The 22,579-nt window shown below is 43.7% G+C and overlaps 1 protein-coding gene across 1 annotated transcript in view; it reads right to left on the reverse strand.

The window, feature by feature from the left end:
• Nucleotides 1-22,579, reverse strand: part of SETBP1 (SET binding protein 1) — a 365,051-nt gene that overhangs the window by 180,052 nt on the left and 162,420 nt on the right. Inside the window, 1 exon segment of the mRNA XM_005865758.2 lies at nucleotides 12,188-12,241. Coding sequence (XP_005865820.1) covers nucleotides 12,188-12,241 — 54 coding nt within the window.

Consider the following 22,579-nt stretch of genomic DNA (forward strand, 5'->3'; position numbering starts at 1 on the left):
GAGCCACACACCCATTAATTTCCACAGGGCCAAATGCAAACAGAAAATGAATGTTCCTGTACACTCTCAAAATTTTCTATTCCCTGCTCAAATGTTAGGGGGAGGAGGGATCTCCTTGTCTCTTATGATCTCTTCCCATATTTGAAATGATACGTATGCTTGACTTACAACCAAATGGTTTGAAAACGGAGACAATGAAAGCCCCTGCATGACCCCCCCCCCCCCCATTTGTCAGTATTTAAGGCTTAATGAACTCTTGGCGAGTTCTCTCCTCCCGGCTTCATGTTTGTTATTATTGTTTAATGGTGATCTGTCCAAGGCTCCAACATGCCAAGAAAACCTGCTCATAATCAGAAATATATATTTATTTACCAGTTGGATAATCTACGGAGAGTACATCTTTTACAGGAAGCAAACACGGGTACTTTCTATAAGTCACTAAATCACTAAGAACTACCACACCCAGCTGCGCTCTTTGTATTTACATCCTGGGCATTCTCCAGTGAGAGGGGACACGGCCCAGCCTGCCCAGCCTGCTCCTGCTCCAGGGTAATCTCCCTCAGCTGCGTATGAATCTGGACCGAGGGGAGGAGGCTCAGAGCTCTAAGCCTGTGGGTGCAAAAGATTCTCTACAAATGCACATGCGGAGTAAACAAAACCCATCAGGCCCCTGCAAGAGTTCGCTGCCTGATTGCACTAAACATCTCGATGGAATCTACAATTGGCAGAGTAATTGGCGTTATTACAGCTGATGGGGAATTTCTGATGCTGCCCAAGCTCTCCTTTGAAATAATACTCAGCCATTTAATTTGTCCAGCTCCCATGTAGCTGATTGCTCTTTTCTGCTGGCATTTATCAGGAATAAAATGCACTGTCTCTCCAGACGCCTGCTGGCTGAGATTTCACAGGCGTTTCTTTTTCGACATTCCCCCCACTTCTCTTAGGATCCCATACCTCAGTCACCTTTTCCAGGATGCCAATGAGTTAACAGGCTCGAGGCGGGTGAACCAAACTCTGGTTTAATTCTTAGCTGTGTATTTCTAGTGCCAGTTCCAGAGCTACTTGAACACTCCTACTATAAATACCATAAAGTATTAGTGAAAGATACGTAACCCTACAAAGATTTGGTTGCCCTAAAAAAGACTCACAAAACTTGATAGCTCCAAAAATAAGACAAGTAATAAAGACATCTTCATTATAACCACAAGACCAGAAAGCACCAGGGAAATAGTTTGGATACTTGCATTTTGGTTTGGGGGATCCGTTTTCATCCCTGGTATACACACATCCCTGGAGTGGGCTCTGCAAGTATTTATGGAGCATCTACTTTTTGCTGGAAGCACACAGATGCTTTTTTACACAATGCTCAATCCCCATTCCTCCCCTTGCCATTTCTGTTCCTACCCAGATGAAGGGTGAGAAAGCCCAAGTTCGCCAGCTGTGTTTTCTCATAGTAGAGTCAAGGCAGGCTTTTGAGCACCGACCTTTCATTCCCATCAGCAAGCTATCTGCCCTGTCCACACGTGGGGATGGACTGCTTGCCAGAGACAAGAGTCCTGTGGCCAGGATGGGTCCTACCTATAGGTGCCATCTCAGTGCAAAATCCAGAACCCACATCCTCCTGAATCACCTCTTGTCTCATTTTTTAAAATACAGAAACAACTGAATTTATGAGTGTGAAAGTCATTATATAAAGTCACTAAAGTCCTCAGGCCTGCACACAGTCTCCTGAACAGCATCCATACATATGCCCTTAGTTCATTCCTCACTAATTTCCCTGGGCAGTACATCACTGTGCCTATGTTTCTTCAACAGTTGGAGCCAAAGTGATGTACAGAATTAGGCTGAGATCAGTGAACCCAAGACAGTTGGTTCAATACTCTGGTGGCTGAGAAGCTCTTGATACATTTGTTTAAAATAATTTTAATACTTTCGAGCTAGTCCTCCTCCATGGGAAAGAGATAAAATGTTAATTCAGAAAGGGCCATAGATGGTAAGGGAAGGAAGCAATCAATGAAGGCAGTGATGGGTGTTCTTTTCTCCTGGTCAAACAGTCCCTCTCCATCCTTCATCCACTCTCGTCCATCTCTGTCCTCCTCATCCTCTTCAAGGGACACTCTCGCAGGGTTGCAGTGTCTGCCATTGCTCACTTCAACTGGCAAATGTCATCAACAAACTGATGGAAAGATCACGCAGGATCTAGATTTTTGTTTGTTTGTGGTTTATATTTCTTTTTCCTTCTTTGCTAATCCCCAATCTATTATACTGTCTTGGGAAGCTGCCATTTGTGTTGTAACCCTGACTTCAGTGGTCCAGATTGAATTTCAATTACATACCTTTTAAGAACAACAAGAATTATAGTGTGTATTTATGAAGTGCTTACCATATGCCAGACACTGTCCTTTGAATCCTCCTCAAACCCCATCAGGTATGTATCCTTTCACTAATGAGCAACAAGGTCAATAACTTATGAAGGTCACACAGTACACAGCAGACCTGTGATTTGAACTTATCAGTTTGAGCCAAGAATCACTGCTCTTAACTCTTACATGATAAAGTAATGGGATATGTTCTCTGTGCTAGTTAGTGGATACAGCAGGGTGGGAGAAATCTGTGTTATGTTACTAAATGAGCATCAATTTTTACTATATATAGTGATCTACTACATCATAGAGTTTTCTCGTCTTGTGTGTCATTGGCTTAGGACACCTGTTGGAAGCACAGTTCTGCCAGAGGATCTGACACACATTTTTAGGAAGGTGGGAGATGTAGAAGGAACATTATGTGCAGAGCTGGAGAGGGAGACAGGGGGCGGTCATTATCAGGGAAATAACAGAAAACCGTGGTGGAGGCTGTTGGCAGACTTGATACAGCCTCCAAACGCAAGCAAGCAGATGGCTGGAAGGTGCCGTTGAGAGCTGCAAGCTGTTCCACCAGGAGGGGCTCCTCTCTTGTGAGGGTCTCCTGACACCTCTCAATCAATCCTTTTGTTTGGTATGAGATGGTTGGAAAGGGGTTGGGTAGATAGATGGGTGGGAGGACAAGAGGGCTGAAGTGTGAGCCAGGCAATAGAGTTGGAAAGAACTTAAAAGGCAAGCTTGCTTATTTGTTGGAGAGGTGGACCTTCTTTCTCAGGAGGTAGTTTTGAAACTACCTTGCTAAAGCAATTATGAAAAAGGACCTTCTTTCAAGTCCTAAAGGTGGTCTGTGAATTTGCATTTTCTGTAGGTGAGTCATTCCTAGACCTAAAATGTATAGAACAAAGTTATATATCATATTAAAATGTAGACACAGGGAGAGCTGACACTATAACTCAATCTGCTAATAAACACTTATCTGAGATTCATCACAAAACATCAATGGCCTCAGGCCTAAAGGAGCAGAATTACAGGATGGTTTTTAAGAAGCAAAGATTGATACCTCTTTACCAGAAGGATCGAAGGGGAAAATCAAGAAAAGAAACTAGAACCATGAAGATGGTGGAAGAAGTCACAGATTAATTATACTTTGTGAATCTCGGGGGATCACAGAAATCATCTAATTCTGCACCCTTGAGGCTAAGTTTTTTGTTTTGTTTTTGTTTTAGATGAGAAAACTATAGTTGAAAATGAAGAGGATGATACTCAAAGTGAATCCCCACTGGTTGTCCTTGCTTCTATTCTGAAGAGTTGAGCTTAAATCAGATTTTAAAAGGCTAAATCATTTTTGAATACCCTAGGAGAGATAACTTATGTTGATTCCTTTGATAAAGTAGAAAAATCTCTGCGCATGAATAACCCTCCCAACACCCGCCTATTAACTTCTCAGGCATGAACTTCTACACATTCCATTGTTTTAAGTTGGGTCCACCTGCACACAGCCCTCAGAGGGTCAGGACATCCTGGTAGGAACAAAATATTCACTAAATTCTAAAGAGACTTCATATCCCAAGAGAACTTATTAAAACTTCAGAATATTCCAGTGAAAGGCCAGACACTCTGGAAACACCTGGGGAACTTCTCTCTCTGGGACCATATACCAATGCTGGTTTTTAAAGAAAAAAAAATCACTAAAAACACTGTCAAAGCAGGCAGTGCAAAGAACATATACCTGCCGTATGAAGCTGTGGATTTCCTGTAAGAAGAATTAATAGAGTCAGTTTGGGTTTTAGTGCTGGCTATGTGTAGACATGTGAGCAAATTATTTTTGTTAAAAATGGTCTACTATTGTCACAGATGTACAAGTTTGGAAAGAAAAATAATTAAGTGGGTTGCCTTAGGAATCATGGGAAAAGATCCATGTTTTGTGTAGGTTTCCTTCAAGTAGCCAGAAAGACACCTTTATAGGCAGAGCCATTTTTATTTTATTTTTTTATTTTTTGCAGGGGGAACACTATTCATAATACAAATATATTGCCATGAACTCACAGAAGGCAGCAGAGAAAAACAAGAGTCCAGATCCTACCCTTTTAATAAAAATAGGAAATTGCATAATTAGAACAGAACGTCTCAAATGGTTTTTGGTGAATGACCAGATGTTATTTTTATCTTCAATTTACTTGGGTAAAATACTATAAGGATAAGTAAGTAGGAAAATGATCACATGCTTGGATATCATGGAAACAGCAAGTTGCTAGAAATGTTTCCAAACTCTGGTTCTAGATGTATCTCACTGTGAGCCAGTAACACGCACTTGACCGGCTGCCACTGGTCTGCAATCCATGCTCTGAACAGTAGTGAATCAAAGAGCAAAAATGCATGGCAGCAGATGGAAGGCAAGTTGAAATAAGGCCTTGAGAAAAAGGCATGGATTTACTAAACAAGAAACTGAGCTGAGCAAGAAGGATCGTGGAGATCAATCCCTCTCCTGATGTCAAGGGAATTAGGTGCATAAAGCTGGATCCTTTTGGATATCTCTTAGAGTCCAGAAAGAATGCCCAGGTGTCCAACAGAGGAGGCCATGACCCCAAACACCAACACTAGCTTGTCTAAGATACTGGGCAAATCTCAACGGTTGAATGGGAATAGCAGGGGATGAGCCTGTAGGCTTTACTGCATCCATGCATGGCCACACTTGCTCAGCTTGGACCATGGTTTCCTCCTCTGTGAAAGGGGAGGAGTCAGATGTCTGATAAGGGGGTTGGTGTGGGTTTTAGATGCTGGGGGCAGGTGAAGCACATACATATTCCTGACACAGGGGAGACACTATTTGAATGTGAGGCCCTTTACCTTCTCTCCCTTCAAGATTTCCTCTGTATTGCAGGGTTTTTGTTTGTTTGGTTGTTTTCTGTGTTGTTGTTTTTTGGTGTTTTGCTTTTTTTTAAAAAAAAAGAAAATTATGAGGTTGATTTGGATCCTAGGGGTGGGGGGCGGGGGGACTTCTGAAAACACCAATATCTGGACTCCACCCGGACTCATTCAATGGGGTTAGGCTTGGACTCCTGTAATTTTCATAAGCTCCTCCAATAGTTCCCATCTGCAGTTCAGGTTGTGAACCACAGCTCTGGGTGCTCTCTCTTCTCTTCCAGTTTTGGAATGGAGGGAGGAGGTAAGCAAGCATCATTGGTAGGTAGCAGGACTTCCTTATACACTGTCTTGCTCTGGAATGGTTCTTCCCCAAATGGCAAAGTCGATATTATGTGATGAGTTCAAAATAAGCCAACCTGTTTTTTCACTGCTGTGTGTTACAGATGAAGAAACTACACGGCTGACCTCTGCCTCAGCTCCGTTTCCTCCTGTGTAGAAGGGGCAACTGCCACCAAGACTCTTCCATTGGGAGTTTGAGGAGGAAGGGAATGAGAGCAACAAAAATTCCTCGCCACGATGGAAGGATTCAAAATGCTCTGCATTAATCCCGTCTATTACTCTGAGATGTATTAAATGCTTTTTTCTAGAACCAGACAAAGGTTAAGAAAATTTAGGATAATGTACACAAGTGAAGGTGGGGTTGTTTTCCTGGTCATATCAGTGGTAAGTCAGGGTTTAAATTACCATAACCATGGGGATACTCTCTAGTTCAAGGTGGCATTACTAAAGTGATTAAGAACAAAGATGTTGGAACCAGACTTCCTGGGTTCCAATCCCAATTCTGCCACTTAGGGGCTTTCTAACTGTAAGTTCCCTGTGCTTGCCTGTGATAGGGAGATAGTAGTATTGTTGATTTCACAAAGGCCTTGTAACAATTAAATGAGATGATGCATATAAAGTTCAAAGAATACTTTCTCGCATAAGCACAGTTTTCCTAAGTCCTCAGCATATGTACTCAGTCCAAGGCACTGTGAGCAAGTACTAACACCAACCCCTGAGCTCAGCAGGGCTGAGTGCTCTGGGAAATTCAGAGCTGCCATCTCAATCTTTACAACTGTTGGTGCTGAACTTGTAGGCAGCGGGTGCCCATGTGAAGTACAGTCAGATAGTGGTGGTTCTGTTGAAAAGACATGATCAACCCTAGATGAACAAGCAACCTGGGAACTCAAGGGTTTCACACTAAAAAGAGACCAGCTGTCAGGAGCCCCAAACTACCCAACCTGCTGTGCTACTTCCCAGTGTAGGAGCACCCGTCTGTAGCAAGCCAAACCACACAACACCATCCAGCCCTAGGCTACTGTCATGGAACATTCTCCGCTTCACCCTGCCTTTTCTGTTGGGAGATGCGCACAGCTAGGATTTCTTTCGACTCAAATTCCACAGCCATATCTTCCTAAAAAGTTGCTTCTCTTCAGGAAATGTTTGGGGTTCTTGCATTAAAACCTTCTGGGTTAAGACCATGGAGCTCAAGATATTTTGCAGATAATTATATCCCCTGATGACCTATGAGTAGAACTGATTTCGAGGCTGAGGGGGGGAAAAAGTAAGGGTTTGTTGAGGGAGAAGAAAGCTCTCTTCCTTTGAACATGGTGCTGTTATCATACTTAACCTGGGGATGAACACAGCATCTTCTCAGTCTGCATGTCCTCTGGTCACCCACTGTGGCGGACAGCTATCCCTATTTCTCCAACCAGCCAAGCAGCTGCTGAGCCCAATGCTTCTGTCCTCATGTACTTTCTCTGGCATTTGTCCCCTCAGCAGCATCTCCACTGACTCTACCCCAGCATCATTCCCTACTAATTCCCATAGGGACCCATGGTCAGAACTATTGCTGGATCCTCTCTTCATTTTATCACCCTACTACCTATGGCATAAGCTTCTTGCCTCACAATTCTGGCTCTTTCCCACCCTCAAATCTTCAATGGCTCCTACTGTCTTCAGATGGATGGGAAATTCTAAACTCAATCCCAATTCAAACCAGTCAACTGTAAAATGAGATACTATGGCAATCAGAGAAATCTGAATATGAACTGGGTATCGGAAAATATTAAGGGATTCTTGCTGATTTTGGTAGGTGTGATAATGGCACTGTGATTTTTTAAGAAGCCCTTATTAGTGAAGCTTACTGAAGTATTTATGAGTGAAATAGCATGATAAGTTGAAATTTTAAAATACACTGCCCCAAAATTAAAATCAAAAGTAAAAGTAGCTGGGAGTATTTATGAAGTAAGAGTGTCAAATGATAATGATTATTGAGGCTGGCCAAGAGGTATGTTCCCATCAGCTCCAGAAAGCTGCCTGTCAAAAACTTGGCAAGCAGGCTATTAAACCTCTGGCAGCTTAAAATTGGTCAAGGTGAAGATATTTACACCACAGAAATGGGCACATGATACAAATTAGGACTTTTTTAGCATCATACAACTGAAGTTGAATAATAAATAATAGAAGTTGGAAAATATATGGAGTTTTCTTATTCTATTATGCCTACTTTTGTATACGTTTGAAAACTTCAGTAATAGTTATTTTTTAAAAGTATGACTCTTTCCAGAGTTTTAAAACCTCTGCAATATGACCCCAACATAATTTTCAAACTAAAATCCCATCATAGTTACACCTGAACCAGATTAATTAAACCACTGCAAGTCTCCAGAATACACCCAAGCATCTCACCCTGGTTTTGGCCTTCATTCAGGCTGCCCCTGCCCCAGTATAAATTCATTCATTACCTCACTTCCTTATCACCTGTCTTGGCCCAGGTACAATGACACCTCCATCTGGAAGCCTTCCCTGCTTGGTCTATAATATATTCATTTTCTCCTTGAATAATTTAACCTGCACATCTTTAACAGAAAGAAGAAATTAAATTCACTGTGTGTGGTGGGCCCTGTGGTAAGCTGTTTTCACACACATTGTCTTATTTGATCCCTCGCAATAATCTGAGATAAGCTGCACAACTTTTTTCCTTAATAAGGAAATTGAGGATAAAGACATTAAGTAATGTTCCCAGAGTTACAAAGCTGACATTAGTGGCAGGACATGCCAGAACTGTCAACTTCTGGGGAAGACTGTGCACAGCAGGACGCCCCACATAAAGGTCTCCCTGGAAGTCTCTGAATGAAATGATAACTCAGTGACCAAAAGCCCTGTTTTCTTCACACTGGAAAATGTTTTCCTGTGCATTCTCATTTATTCCCTCCCCTTTTACTGCAATGTCCCCTTGGCCATCATAGCAATGGACATTATAAAAATTTGTCATAAACTGCTACTCTTTATAGGATAACTATTACACTCACCCCCTAAGATCCTATCATGAGTCACACTTGAAGTACAACATAATTTTTTCCTGAAAGAAGTATTGGTTTGGAAAGTAGGAGAGGACCAAGTGCTTCAGCCAGTGGGGGATAGGTTTTTGCAAGGTAGCTTGGTGGCTGGGCATGTGAAACTTGCCTCTGAGATTGGGCCCCACATGGTTATTTATTCACCACATTCCAACTGGGACCCTTGTAAACATGTGTACACATGCCCATGGGCACACCCACATGGACACCCTACTACAAAGTTTAAGCAACCATCACATTCCTGTAGGAACTAAGAAACAAAGAAGAACTAAATGCCAAGAAGCTGGGATGCTATTTGTGTCCTAGTTGTGAGCCCGGATCTAGCATTTGCCTTGGATCACTCCTGCAGAGCTCAGCCTGCAAAAGGAATGGAATGTCTAACAAGAGGGGAGTGGTAAATAAATGACGGTACTAGCAAGCGGACAAAAATAGCCTGCTGCTAGAAGATTTTCCAGTGACATGGGAAGCACGCAAACAAACAAGAAAGAAGGTAACATAATAAAGTATATAAAAAATGATATCAATTTTCAACAGCCCATCCATGTGTATGCCTATGTACATTAAAGACTGCAAGATCACACCCCTAAATGTCATTATCTACACTTGCATCAACAAGATATTTTTTTTTGTATTTCCCAAATTTCTTTAAAAATTCTTATAATTAACATCTATTACCACACAGTTACAATTTTTTTTTCTTGGGATGAGACTTTTAAGATTTATTTTCATAACAACTGTCAAATATACAATACAGTATTATTAACTATAGAAATGCCAATAGTCACCATGATGTACATGCCCAAGGCTTATTTATTTTGTAACTGGAACTTTGTATTTCGAATTTCTCCAGGAAACATGGATAGCTTTTTTAAGGAGGGGAAAACAGGATAAAAAGGAACATGGAGAGGAAAGCATATGATTGTTAAGCTTCCATGAAATGGAAGGAGATGCCTTCTTTTACTCCTTTTGGGACTGGAGAGGGGTGGTCTGGCAAAGGGAGATGGGGGTGGTCATTTCCAGTCATCCAAAGCCCCGTAAGGAGGGATTCAGGGGTGTCTGTTCCCTCAAAAGGCAAGAAGAACAGGGTCTTGATAAATGAAAGATGTGTTTTGGGGGGAACCATAAGGAAGAGAAGAGTCTGGGTGGTTTTGGTGTGAATTTCAGAAGTTCTTTCATCTGTGCCTCTAAACCTTGTTGAAATAGTAGCTACCTGTCAGCCCCAGGCCTGACTCTAAGAGATAGTCCTACCCTCTGTGATCGAGAGGCCAAGCTCACCGAACTCCCACAGCAAACTACAACCTCAGGATCTTAGCATAAGCCATCAGCCCACCTGCAGAGCAATGGGTTTACTCCGCCAATGAGCAAGGTATCCTTGCAAACCAGCCATCCTGGGAAGTATGGCAGATAGTCTCTTCCTTATTTCCTCCTTTCTGGAAGCAGAAAGGACTGCGACAAAGAGACAAGCGGGTCTAGCCTAATTGAGTTGCCCTTGTCCACATTTTCCAAGCTGAGAGTCATCCAAGATTAGCAAGGAAATCATGACAATTTTCCCTAAGAGGTCGCAGCAGGATCAGGCATCAAGGAAAAAAATAAAAGCCCTTTACAGGTAAGTGATTAGTGTGGACGGTGTGAAAGCTTACAAGCCTGCCTGATTACAGTTCCCCCAGAGAGGGGTCCTCAGTGGATTCCTCTCCCAAAAGCTACTGATGGTTCCTGGAAGGGAACAGACCCATGAATTATTGTGGACATCAGGATGCGTGGGACTCAGCATCATCTGAAACCCAAAGAGAGAAGGAAAAAATAGCATCAGAAGCCAACAATTTGGTGCAGTGGGGCTGGGCGGTGGGGTTGGCCCAAGCACATGGGCAGTATGGTTTCTGTTTGGAAAAGCGCCCAAAGGGTGGTAGTGACTTGAGACACATCCGGGCCTTTCTGACGCAGGAATAACACTTTAGAATTAACTCTGATCTAGGCATTACGCACTGGCCACAACATTCCCAGGGCTTCCTGGCCTCAGGAACACACATCCTGAGGAGTGAAAAATGTGGATGTATGCTCCTAGCTTTGGGGGGCTGACACACAAATGGGATAATGTGGAAAGGTCAGACAGAACCAGGGGAGTGAGCCATCTGTACCAGCAACTGTGGGCTGGTGGGGGGAGCAGGGAAGCTGCCTTTCTTGGATCATGGCCTCGCATGTTATGCATGCACCCAATATATCTGACTTTCGCTTCTCTTAATAATTCAGTTTAAATAATCTAGAAATGTGGCATGACAAACATGGAGAGAATGTGATCATTTCAGAAAGCAACGATGCCCCCCTCCCCCCAACACACACACACATGCCTTCCATAAACTCAGTCTCCACTGGATACCCTTTTTAAGCCTCAACACAACATCACACAAAGCATTTCCCCTTTTATAAATCTTCAGACAAAAATAAATCATTAGCTGGGATGCTACTGTGTGTGAGGTAGGTGTGGAGGTGGATGGGATGTGGGTAAATGTTGATTTTCTTTTGTTTTTGTTTGGCATTCCCTGAACTCCCCTGGAAGTTTATGTGAATATGTGAATAAAGACTGTAATTAATGAGCAGTTTTCCATAGCTGACAATCAGGCTTCCTGATTACTTATTCCTAAGCCTCATCACATTCCTGACAGAAGGATCAACAAGCTGTAATGGGAATACCCCAAAGGGTGCAAAAACTTACCTTTGACGCACCAATGGTGCTCGCTATTCTGTTCATTCTCCCTTTGCAGCCTCTCACTTCCCACTTGCTGATCCTGTATCTACAGAGCACACAGCTCTCACTACAGGATCTACTTCTCTTTACCTCCATGCTCTGTCTGCACCAGGTCCATGGGGAACACACAGACTGTGTGTCTGGTATGAATGAGTGTTGGTGCTTATCTGTTTGTGTGTAGGCAGTAAGTCCCCTTCTAGAGACAGGGAGGGTGACTACCCGTCTTCCGTGCTGTTCGGGAGGTCCCCAGGGAGCCCTTGTCTGGACCCTCTTGTGATTTACTCATGGTGACCTCCAAACAGCATTCTGGCCAGAGAGAATTGTGGCCCATTTCCTAACCAAGATCAGCAAAACTAACCAAGATGGGCTGGAGTCAGAGATGAACTGAGTTGCCAGACCAATGACTGGAAGGCATGTGCAAACAAAGATTAAACAAATGTGACTATTCTGTTCCCCCAAAAAAAGAGAAATACAGGGGAATACAGAAGCCCACCCCACCCTCTACCTCCTTGGATTAATCATTTTCTAAGTGAAGTCACCCACCACCACACATTCCAAGCATATTGGTCTATATTTTCCCCCAGTATAAAATATTAAGAGAGAGAGAAGAAAAAGATGTTTTGGTCACTATGAGATGAGAGAGGAGCTGGAGGGAGAAGGCAAGCTACCAGGTCACTGTCAAGGTTGGCACCTTGAGTCAGAGAAGTTGGAAATACAAGGGGGGGGCGTGTGGTTTTGCCCCGGTGCCAACTTTTTTAACTCATGAACAAACTGGAACATTTCACTCTCCCAAACGTCATGAAAGGATCAGTGGAACTTACCTGTGGCTGAAATCCTTTGAGGTCGCTGGCTGCAAGGTCACTGGCTGTGAGGAGCTGGAAAAGAACAAAGGAATTTTCCTTAGTAAGACTTCTCAAAGTTTGCATAGACTATCCTGAAGAGGACTGATCAGCAATGGACTTGCCATAGACTAGATCCAGAGCTAAAGAAGCAGAGTCGCTAAAGTAAGAGAGTTAGGGGCCAGGAACATCAACTCAAAGACCTTCTCACCTTGTGGCCACCACATCTCTGACTGCATTGTCCCTCTCTACTGCCTCCTACCTTTCTCACAAGTGTCCCCAATGCTTGAATTGGGGCTCATGGTCTATGGAAGGACTTCAGCAGATCCAGCCTCCCTGAAATTGTCAGTTCAATGACAGAAGTCTAGAGATGTATACACTTCTTAGGAAGAGGGTACCTGACTTCCTTCTTACTATCAAAGTAGCCTGTGCTACCACTAGCTAAAGGCTTCCTTCTCCTTCCCCTCCCCTGTTCCCTTCTCTTCCTCCTCTTCCTCCTTCCTCTTTTTCTTAATCAGCCCAGTAAAAATGACCCTTTTCTCTTCCCAGCTACGTGTAACTCCGTTTCCCTTTATCATGTGTTTTTTTTATCCTATCTACTATTTACATATTCATAGCTCATGCCTCAAATTATCATGCACAATCATTTGAGTCAAGAGTCAAGTTCATCTATTTTTCTGTATCTTTGTGTTTAATCAATAGTACAGGATAGCCCAGATAACTTGGCTTAGCGATTGAGCATCAACCTATGAACCAGGAGGTCACGGTTCAATTCCTGGTCAGGGCACATGCCTGGTTGCAGGCTCTCCAATGAGGGGCAGCCAATCAATAATTTTCTCTCATGAATGATGTTTCTGTCTCTCTCGCCCTCTCCTTTCCTCTCTGAAATCAATAAAAAAATATTTTTTAAAAAATAGTAAAGGGTAAAGGTGAGGTTTTAATATTTTTGCATTCTCTCCAAAAAGCACCTAGTTGACTCATATGATTAAATAATAAAATAATAACATTCTGTATTTTTGTGCAAAAATGCTAAAAAAGTGTGGGGTAAAGAAAAAGGGCAGATGATTATTTTGATTCAAGAAATGTGACTGTTAGCTTTGTTAGGCCTGGAGAGCATTTGCGAAAAATAGGAAAGATTTCATGTTTGCTGTAACAATATTATGTTTGGTTCGAGAATGAGAGGGAGTTATGCTAGACTCCAGGCCTCCAGCCTTCAGAAAAGCTCAACTGGGCTTTTCTGGCTTCTCTAAATGACTTTGCCAAAAATAATGAGGAGAGGGGTGTTAACACTGGGACAGAGCAGAGAGGAGGTGGAGAATGTCAAAGTTGTACCTTTCTCCCCACACCCAGGCTTGAGGATCAGCTCTCTCCAGGCACAAGGACCCATGAGAAGGTGGCACCATCTGACAGAGAGCCAGTTTGGCCCCTCTCTTGGTAATGCAACAGCCCAACAACAAGCCATGGGGGTGTCTGATTAGACACTAAGGGCCAAACATTATGGGACTTAGTCCCTGCCTTTAAGGAACCTACAAGTTGGCCAAAGGATAAAGCATGCATATCAGTGTGAGCAGAACATATGTAGTAGGGTGTAAGCATAAACATGTGGAGGTAAGTTAAGAAAGGTCAGGGTGGGGTTGCTTAAATAAGACAGAGTTTGAACTGAGCCTTGAAAATGGAAAGGTGGTAGATCGAGGCACCTGAGGTGGGCCAGCTGCAAGAACAGAAACATGAAAAAGGGACTTCCCAGTCTCAGGACAGCACCCATTGCATTTGTATCTCCCTATGGCCAGCCATAGCACACATTAAGGGCACAGGGAGGAGGGCATTATAATGCATTGAAGATCCACTCCCTGGGTGCCCAGCACAGTGACTGCTGCTCTATACAATTTTTCTTTTTTAATCTTCACGACTCCATCATGACATAGAAATTAGCTCCACTTTATGGGAGAAATTGAGACTTATGGAATTTAAATAACATTTTCCAGGTCACACAGGGAGTATAGGTATTGGGAATTTAAATCCAAAATTATATTGCATCCTCTTTCTTTTATTATGTGATGCCTCTGATTTATAGAGCATTGGAGATAACTCACTGATGAGACATGGCATAGGGAAAAAAGATGAGTGCCAGACTACTAGTCAAGTGAGCTACAGGCAGTACCTAAAACATGTGTCCCCATGAATGACTTTTAACTGATCATTCCTTCCAGACATTATTTTATTTAATTGGTAATGACCATCCACTCTTCAGATCTCATCAGTACAACCTAGGGTTCTAAATTGAGCAGAGCACAGGTTAGGATGGAGATGGGAAGGAGGAACAGAAAGGGTGGGGTGAGGTATGGGTATGAGAGTGACCTTGTTAAGAACAAGGCCACCAACATGTGTTAGCATATCGGAATCAAATCTCAAATTCTCCAGGCCCTTGCAATCCAGTGGGAAGGGACTCTTCTACCTCCTTTTAATGGGGCTCAGCAGGTAGACAGCAAGCATGAAACCAAAAGGTCTAGTTCCTCCCAGTTCTGATGCTGCAACTGCAAATCAACCACAAGTGTGTTCAAAGCATCTTATCAGATGCACTATTTCCTCATGCCAGTGGTTTTGGACTTGAGGAATAACCAGATCCATTTGTTTGATTGGAAATAGAGATATGGCATTTTGGTTATTATTCATAGTGTCCCCAGCTCAACAAAGTCAGGATCTATCCCTGGAACTATTAGACCCTCTTTTCCTTCTCTTCAGAAGGACCCAGAAGCATGCAATTTAGTTCTTAGTTGTTTGAAGTTCTGTTTTGTGCTGTTATATGTATTTTTTATTTTCTTTTTCTTACCTAAAAAGACTGTACCCAACAATACCATGGTTACTATCTCATGTAATCTCTACATTTCTCAAAGTACTGAGGAGTCTGGACATACAATTAATCAATAAATACCTATTGGTCAAATGACTTTAAGGGAAAGTGGTGAATACTGTCAATAGCAGGGACTAGAATGACTAAACTGCTGAGCCTGCAAAAGACACTTGTGAGAGACGGCTGGTGACACCCTTCAAGTCGACAAGAGGAAGTGGCACTCAGCATCTAGAGTATTTCCTGCCTGAAGTAGGCACTCAAACATGTGAATGAATTAATCAGCAGTGGGAACACACTCTTCTCTATCCGCTGTAGGTTTTATGAGAGAATAGTGGCTTATACATCAGTGCAGGAGTCAAAGGTTCAACTGAAGAAAAGACAGCATGAAATCGAAAGGGATGGAGAAAGAGAGAGAGAGAGAGAGAGAGAGAGAGAGAGAGAGAGCTCCTCTTCCTGTGGATGAAACAATAAAATGTTCGATGGGCCCATTGCAGTTCTGATGCGTTAGGACCAATTTAATTGGTGGGTTGGGGGAGGCAGGGAGGTGGTATCAAGGATGGTTATCCAGTAACTTCTAAAACTTCTGAATTCCTTACCTTGTAGATCCTAAACTATTGATTCACAATCTAGAGTGCATCTCAGGTGTTATCTGACCTGGGAAATAACCAAAGGCAAGCCTGTGACCTCCTCTCTCAAAGTCCCCTAAAGAATAGCCTTTCCTCACCATCAGCCCCAAATCCCTGCCTCCTGGCTCCAGGATTTAACCATGCTCCACCCAAACACGAGCTCTTGAGTGAAACACAGTCTGCACCCAGGAAAGTAAGGGGCCGTCCTCTGCACTGAAGTCGGTGCCCAGATGTGCATTAGAAATATAGCTCAGGAAGTTCTCCTATATTCAAAACTGCAGACCACCTAGATCTATCTGGTCCTCTTTCAGTGTCAGAACCTGAGGGAGACAGTGGAAGGTCCCAGGGTGGATGAGGAATTCACTGTGTCCCCAGAGGGCTCAGGAGCCCCCTCTGCTGGGGGACTGGACAGAGAGAAGGTGGTGTAGACAGAGATTTCCATGTGTTCTCCTCTCCCTCCCTCCCTTCAACCAGAGTGGCTCTGTTTGACCCTTTTTCATGTATACAATTTCATTTTAGAATGAATGATCTGCCACTAAAACAAACTTTAAAGCTGCAGACTAAATTCCTCTGTTGTAGAAGTTGATAGTGAATTCAGGATCACACTGATAATTCACAACAGGCCGGGCCCCCTTACCCCCAGCCCCTCAGCAACCGTCTCAGTCTATTCCCACCCTATCACCCTGGCACAGCTGACTGCTGGCCTCCATCCTGGAGGTGGAACAAATGTGCTCAAAAATCCAGGGGAAACTGAGGCACTGGCAAGCAGAGATGAGCCTGTCCCTCCACAAAGCCACAGACCTAAAAAGCACAGGTCCAGACCTTCTGGGCCCCCAACCAGACCCCATTCTCATTCTTCCCATTGGAAAACAGCTCACTGCCTGGCTGTGTGGGGAGTGACCCAAGGCAGGAGGCAGAGAGGGAGGGGAATGCAATCTGCTGAGCTCTGGGACTTCAATCAGGCTGAAGTTAATGAAAGGATCCTGCCTTTTCCCAGGATGGCTAAGTGTCTGCCAGGCTCCAGGGAGAGGCTTGAGCCGGTGTAGGGGAGAAGGGCAGACAGAATTACATCTCCTAGTAAAAGGCAAAGGAAGGAGAAGATTCTTTCATTTCCCTGGTGGAGCCAGATTTGTTCCTTGGGCCCTATCTCGGGCCATTCTCATTCCTGACACGATTCGCCGGTCTCTGAAACATCCCAAGTTCAAAATATTAGGAGGATGGCTCTGCTTTCCATCTTTGAGGAGCTGCAGTTTTCTCTTGGGAAGTGGTTTTTTTTTTTGTGTGTGTGTGTGTTTTGGTCTCTCCTAGCCTGAGGGGCAGGCTGGGGAGCAGGGAGGATTGGAGGAAGAAAAAGAAATTGGTGAGGTCCTAAGCAGGTGAGAGGAGGAATATCCTCAGCTCCCCAGGCAGAGGCTCTCTGCTCTCTCACTACTCACCAAGTCACCCCCACACAGTTGCAGCCAGTACGCCCTGGTGACTTCCCTGGGTCTAGGACTGCTCCTCCAACAGCTTCCCTCCTACCTGTGAACTTCTACAGCTTCCAGAACTTCCCTCACAGGAGGGAAGAAGGCTGCTTCATGTTCCTCCCTGTGTCCTCCTCCCCTGCCCCAGAAACATCATTTCCCCTATGCTGGTCTCTTTCCAAAGGTGCACAGCACATCTGGGTAGGCTGTGGTCTCATATAACTCCATCTAACTCCCCAGGCTGACACATGTGCCTGGAAGGGTATCACTGACACAAAAGGGGAGATGTGGGTCACACTGGACATCTGGCCAGAAGGCTCTAGGCCTCACAGACATGCAGCTGGATGAACTGAACCTGGTTTCACTGGGGATCCTCTAGGACAGTGGTTGCCAACCTTTTGGACCTCCCGGACCACCAGTGGTCCACGGACCACCGGTTGGAGACCGCTGCTCTAGGTCATGTGCTTTCCCTGCTCTTTCCTCCCTTGTGGGTCAGAGAAATAGATGACAGCAGGTGAGAGGATGGATGGATAGATGGATGGATGCATAGGTAGATGAAGGATCAGAGCAAAGATGGTTTTGGGGAGCCAAAATGACCCATTTCAAATTGCCTTAAAGACAACTTTTATTAAGTAAGACTTCTACTTAATATGCACCCCCTCCCTATTTTCAATCTGTTCTCATTTCTCTTTCTTATTTAGTAAGAACTAGATCTTTTTCTCCCTCTTTATTTTGTGAAGCATCATTTACTTCCCTCTTCGGCTATAAGCAGAGAAATATGACAGCAGGTGAGAGGATGGATGGATAGATAGATGGATGGATGCATAGGTAGATGAAGGATCAGAGCAAAGATGGTTTTGGGGAGCCAAAATGACCCATTTCAAATTGCCTTAAAGACAACTTTTATTAAGTAAGACTTCTACTTAATATGCACCCCCTCCCTATTTTCAATCTGTTCTCATTTCTCTTTCTTATTTAGTAAGAACTAGATCTTTTTCTCCCTCTTTATTTTGTGAAGCATCATTTACTTCCCTCTTCGGCTATAAGATGGATCCTGAACCCCATCCCACCCCAATCCCTCAACCCACCAAAGAGTCCAGGACAGCCTATGTGGAAGGCAGTGTCCCAGAAAGCCAAGACAGGTTTTCAGAAACCAACTAGCCCCACCTTCTCTCTTGGCTAAAAGGAAACTGAGGCCCAGAAAGAGTAAGTGACTTATCCAATGGAAAATCAGGAACCACAAACCAATGATATGTATATAAACCAAAGAAAGTTTTAGGGGCCCTAACACCTGAGGACTGGGAGATTCTGAAAGGGGAGGGGCGTGTTACAAGGTAAGTCAGGGATAAGATAGGGAAAAGGAAAGAAGTTTAAGGTGATTTCCACCAAGCAACAGGCTCTGGAGCCACCATCAATGAAAAGCCACAAAATTACCAGGACCACAGGGGTAAATGTGGAAATTGTAATAAGGGACGTAAAATGAAACCAACAGGGAACGTCTCCTTCACAGTGATGATAAATGGAACATTGCAGCACAAAGGGGAATTCATTGGGCTGGGAGTGGGAAAATGCATGTCCTACCCCTGGGTCTGCCTCCACTCACTAATTATGAGCTTACTTCACCTAGTCAGGTCTTATTTTAGCGCCTATAAAATGAATCCCATATCCCCTCTGGCCCCATACCTTCAGCATCCGAAAGTGGCCTTCTCACTTCGGGGATGAAAAAGTTGAAACAGACTCTCTCTAGTTTCCTCTATTTCCTCTTTTCCAGCAACTCCCCCTTCCCCAAAACACACCCCTCTAAGAGACTGTCTGTACTTTCTGGGAGATTCCTAATCAAAAGGACAGGAGGGAAGACGAGTCTTGTTCTGCGCCCCATTATTGGTGTGCAAGTAGGAGTTGAGATAGAAGGTCACCTGGACTGCTACACAGGTTCACTGTCTTAGTGAGGCTGCAGTCACATCCATATTGAAGCAAAGGGCAAGCAACCTTACAATTCCAAAGGCCTTGGTTCTGACTGCCCAGGCATTTGGGGTGGGCGGTGAGGAGGCCACGCAGTCAGCTTCCCACCAACCTAAGGGGCAAGGTGCACACTTGAAGCTGCCACCCTAGCTGGACTGAGTCCTTTTGCTAAGTCTCCTCAGACTCATGGACTTTTAAAGGTTAAACCTGAAACCACTGACAGTGGAGGCAGACTTAGCTTTGGGCTCCTTCCCAAAGAGTAACAAGCATGACTAATAATAATTGAGTATAACTCCCGGCAAGCCTGGTCTTGATGGCTTATATTTTTCTTTTGTTATTTGTTAAATGATGGGGTTCTAATGTGTACAGGTGAGAGCTGTAACAAATTCCCCTAGATATGCAGCCAAAAGAGCTTTTACCTTTTTTTAATGTTTTTTAGTTCCATGAGTAACCTTGTACATATAACCCATGCTCTTATGGTGGGGTGGGTATTTGGTGGTTGTCCAAGCTATTTCAACTTCTGGGTGGGAATGCCTTTCATCTTTCTTGCAGATTAGAGCTGCAACTATGAGAGCTGATGAAAGAAGAGGCCTCTGATTGCCCTAATCTAGAACTCACCGGGACAATGAGTCTTGTTTTATGTTATTTGAACCTGGTGAACCTACAGAAACTCGCCCCGCCCTTCTGAAACTTCTCAGTAGAATTCTTTTTAAATGCCTTGTTCCCCAACCAAGAAAACTGGATTTCATGGAGGGCACCTGGTATAGTGTTGAGTGGGACATTTACAAAGATAAACCTGATATAAGCTGGTGACATGGGAGTTCATATCCCCATTTATTATTTTGGTAGAAAAGAGCTCAAAAGGGTTAAGTTGTTTCTGAGGCTACACAATTAGTAGGTGTTAGAATGGCACTGGAGCCTGGTGTGGCTGACTCATCACAGTCTATGAGCCGCCTGCTATTTTTGGAATGTGCACTATTAGAGCTTTTATCAGGTCCTCTATGATGCGCTGACCCTTCAAAATGAATCACGCGTAGTAAATTTATAGAACAGTGGTGTTCAAATTGTACACTACGGAGTCCTGCATTCCACGAAAGAGTCTTGGGAACTGTAAGGTGGGTGAGAGGGGCGAAGGTGGAGAGTTCCAGCCCAATCCCACTTAATCCAAAACAACTCAACTTTTATTGATGTTTTATATTGGATTTCCAGGTTAAGATCTATTTGATTTAAAGCTTTATAATAAAGAAATGTTGAAAACTCCTATCTAAAAAGAGAAGGCTCCTACAAAGGTGAGCAAGCCATTTGAAGTACTAACAGAATATACCTGGGAAACAGAATTATTCAGCTTACTTCTTTAAAGATGCCAAGATGGGCCTTCTTACTAGTTAGCAGAATAGATACATAGGCAGGCCTCATTTTAAGAAAACTCCCTTTAAGATTTACCACATGTGAGTCCTCATCAGAAAAATGCTCTGAAGTTCACCAAGCTACACACTGAAGAAAGCATAACTAATTTACCAGGAAAGGACAGAGCTGAAGATATGCCACCGCTCAGGAGCACAGTCTGGGCTATAGGTTCTTTCCTTCAAACAAAATGAAGAAATCACATGCAAGCATCTGCGGGCTGTTTTCAAAGTCTGGAAGAGGCCATTAAAGCAGGTTCTCCTCATTGTGCATATGCCAAGCAAAGCTGGGTGCTGGGGGGAAATCCAATGGTGTCTCTCTTCTCCTCATCATTTACTGAATTTCTGCTTAGACTGCCCAGATGATCTGAGCAGTTGGCTCCAGGGCTAGTATTGAAGATTTTCTGGGATCCTTGATGAAACCCAGGAAATTGACATAGACCCTTAGGCTCATAGGGCAGCAGAGAATGGAAAAGGCAGAAGGTGCTTGCTTCAGAGAGTGTCTGAGCGCGGAGTCAAGAGCTCTGCTCCTCAGCTCAGTGTAGCCAATTTGGCTGAGAATCTGGGCCCCCTTGGCCAAATCTAGAGCAATTAATCCAAATTACAGGTGAATATCTAAAAGGGATAATGTCAAGCTGGACCCTGTGGTGGCTGAACCCTACACTGTAGGCAGCCACAGCTTTTGTAGGCCTCAGGTGAAATGGAAGGGCCTCCTCCAGAAAGCGCTTTGCTAATTATAAGATAAAAAATAATTGATTTTTCAGGGCCTACTTTTGCCTGTTATTATAGCAGGTAGATGCTTTTACTCCATTATCTCTCTTCATCTTTGCATTACCTATGTAGGATAGTATTATTTTTACCAGCTTATAATTGAGCAAACTGAGAGGCAAATTGGTTAAATAATTCACCCAGGGTTACAGAGGCAGAAAGTGACAGAATCTGAACTTGAGCCCAGCTTTGAATCATAACAAGTCCAGTCCTCTGTCTAAGGAGCCCGTGACCCCCTCAGGAATCCCTAAATTGTATCTTGCTTCCTTCCTCCCTACTCTGCCAGGGAGTCAGCCCTAAGCCCAGGGACACTGTCACTGCCAGCTGTGCCCAGCTAACCTGCCATGAAGGTGGGAGCCAGACTTCCCATCAGCCCCATGCAGCCTCACAGTGTAGGCATCTAAGGTAACATCCTATTACCTTGATCTTCCCTTCAGATTTCTCTGAACTCAAATTGACTTTTTTCAAAGGATCTTTGTTCTTGAATCCTGGCCGACTAGGACTCACTAGAGTCTGTACTGTACACCGTACACTGCTTCAAACATTTCTAATTATTATGAGTATCTTCCCTTCCTAACCAAGTTTACCTCCTCTCCCTCCAGTCCTTCTTCCCTTCCAGCATTGAGAGCATGCCAAGTTCGGGGCATCATCACGGGTGCTAGGAATCCCCACAAACTCCTAAATGCTTTCCAGAGAACAACTCGTACCATTCAATCCTCTTAAGACGCTCATAACGCAGTACTATGATTATACCCATTTTATGAGTGAGAAAGCAGAAACTTAGCTCCATTAAGTGACATATTCAAAGTGATAGGGTAGTAATTGACAGGTCCAGAGAACATGCTCAATTCTATTTGAATCCAAAGCCTTTATTCACTCTTAACTACTCTGAATGGTGGCACTGCCAGTAACTTCATGCCACCTAGAGAAGATCTCTGCCTTCTAGAGACACAAGCTAAGACACGAGACAGGTATTTATAAAAAAAAAGGGGGGGGGGACCAATGATGGGGAAGGCATAGCTGCATCCCAAGGAAGAGTAGTATCATTATGATCATATAAGTGGGCAGTTTTAATAATACCCAGAAATGAGAAATCTCCAGCAATCCATTTCTGTTACTACATGCATGAGACATGCTATGACATCGTCCTCTTTGAATCCAACAGAGAATGAGAAGGAGGAGCAAGCAGGAAGGGCAGTATGCACCTCACGATCAAGGAGCTGGACAGCAAGGCGTGACCTTCAGGAAAGACAGACAACCATCTTCAGCAGAGATAAGGGAAGTGAAACCTGGAGTTCTTC

The sequence above is a fragment of the Myotis brandtii genome, unplaced genomic scaffold (assembly GCF_000412655.1).
Source record: "Myotis brandtii unplaced genomic scaffold, ASM41265v1 scaffold212, whole genome shotgun sequence".
Taxonomy (NCBI): Eukaryota; Metazoa; Chordata; class Mammalia; order Chiroptera; family Vespertilionidae; genus Myotis; species Myotis brandtii.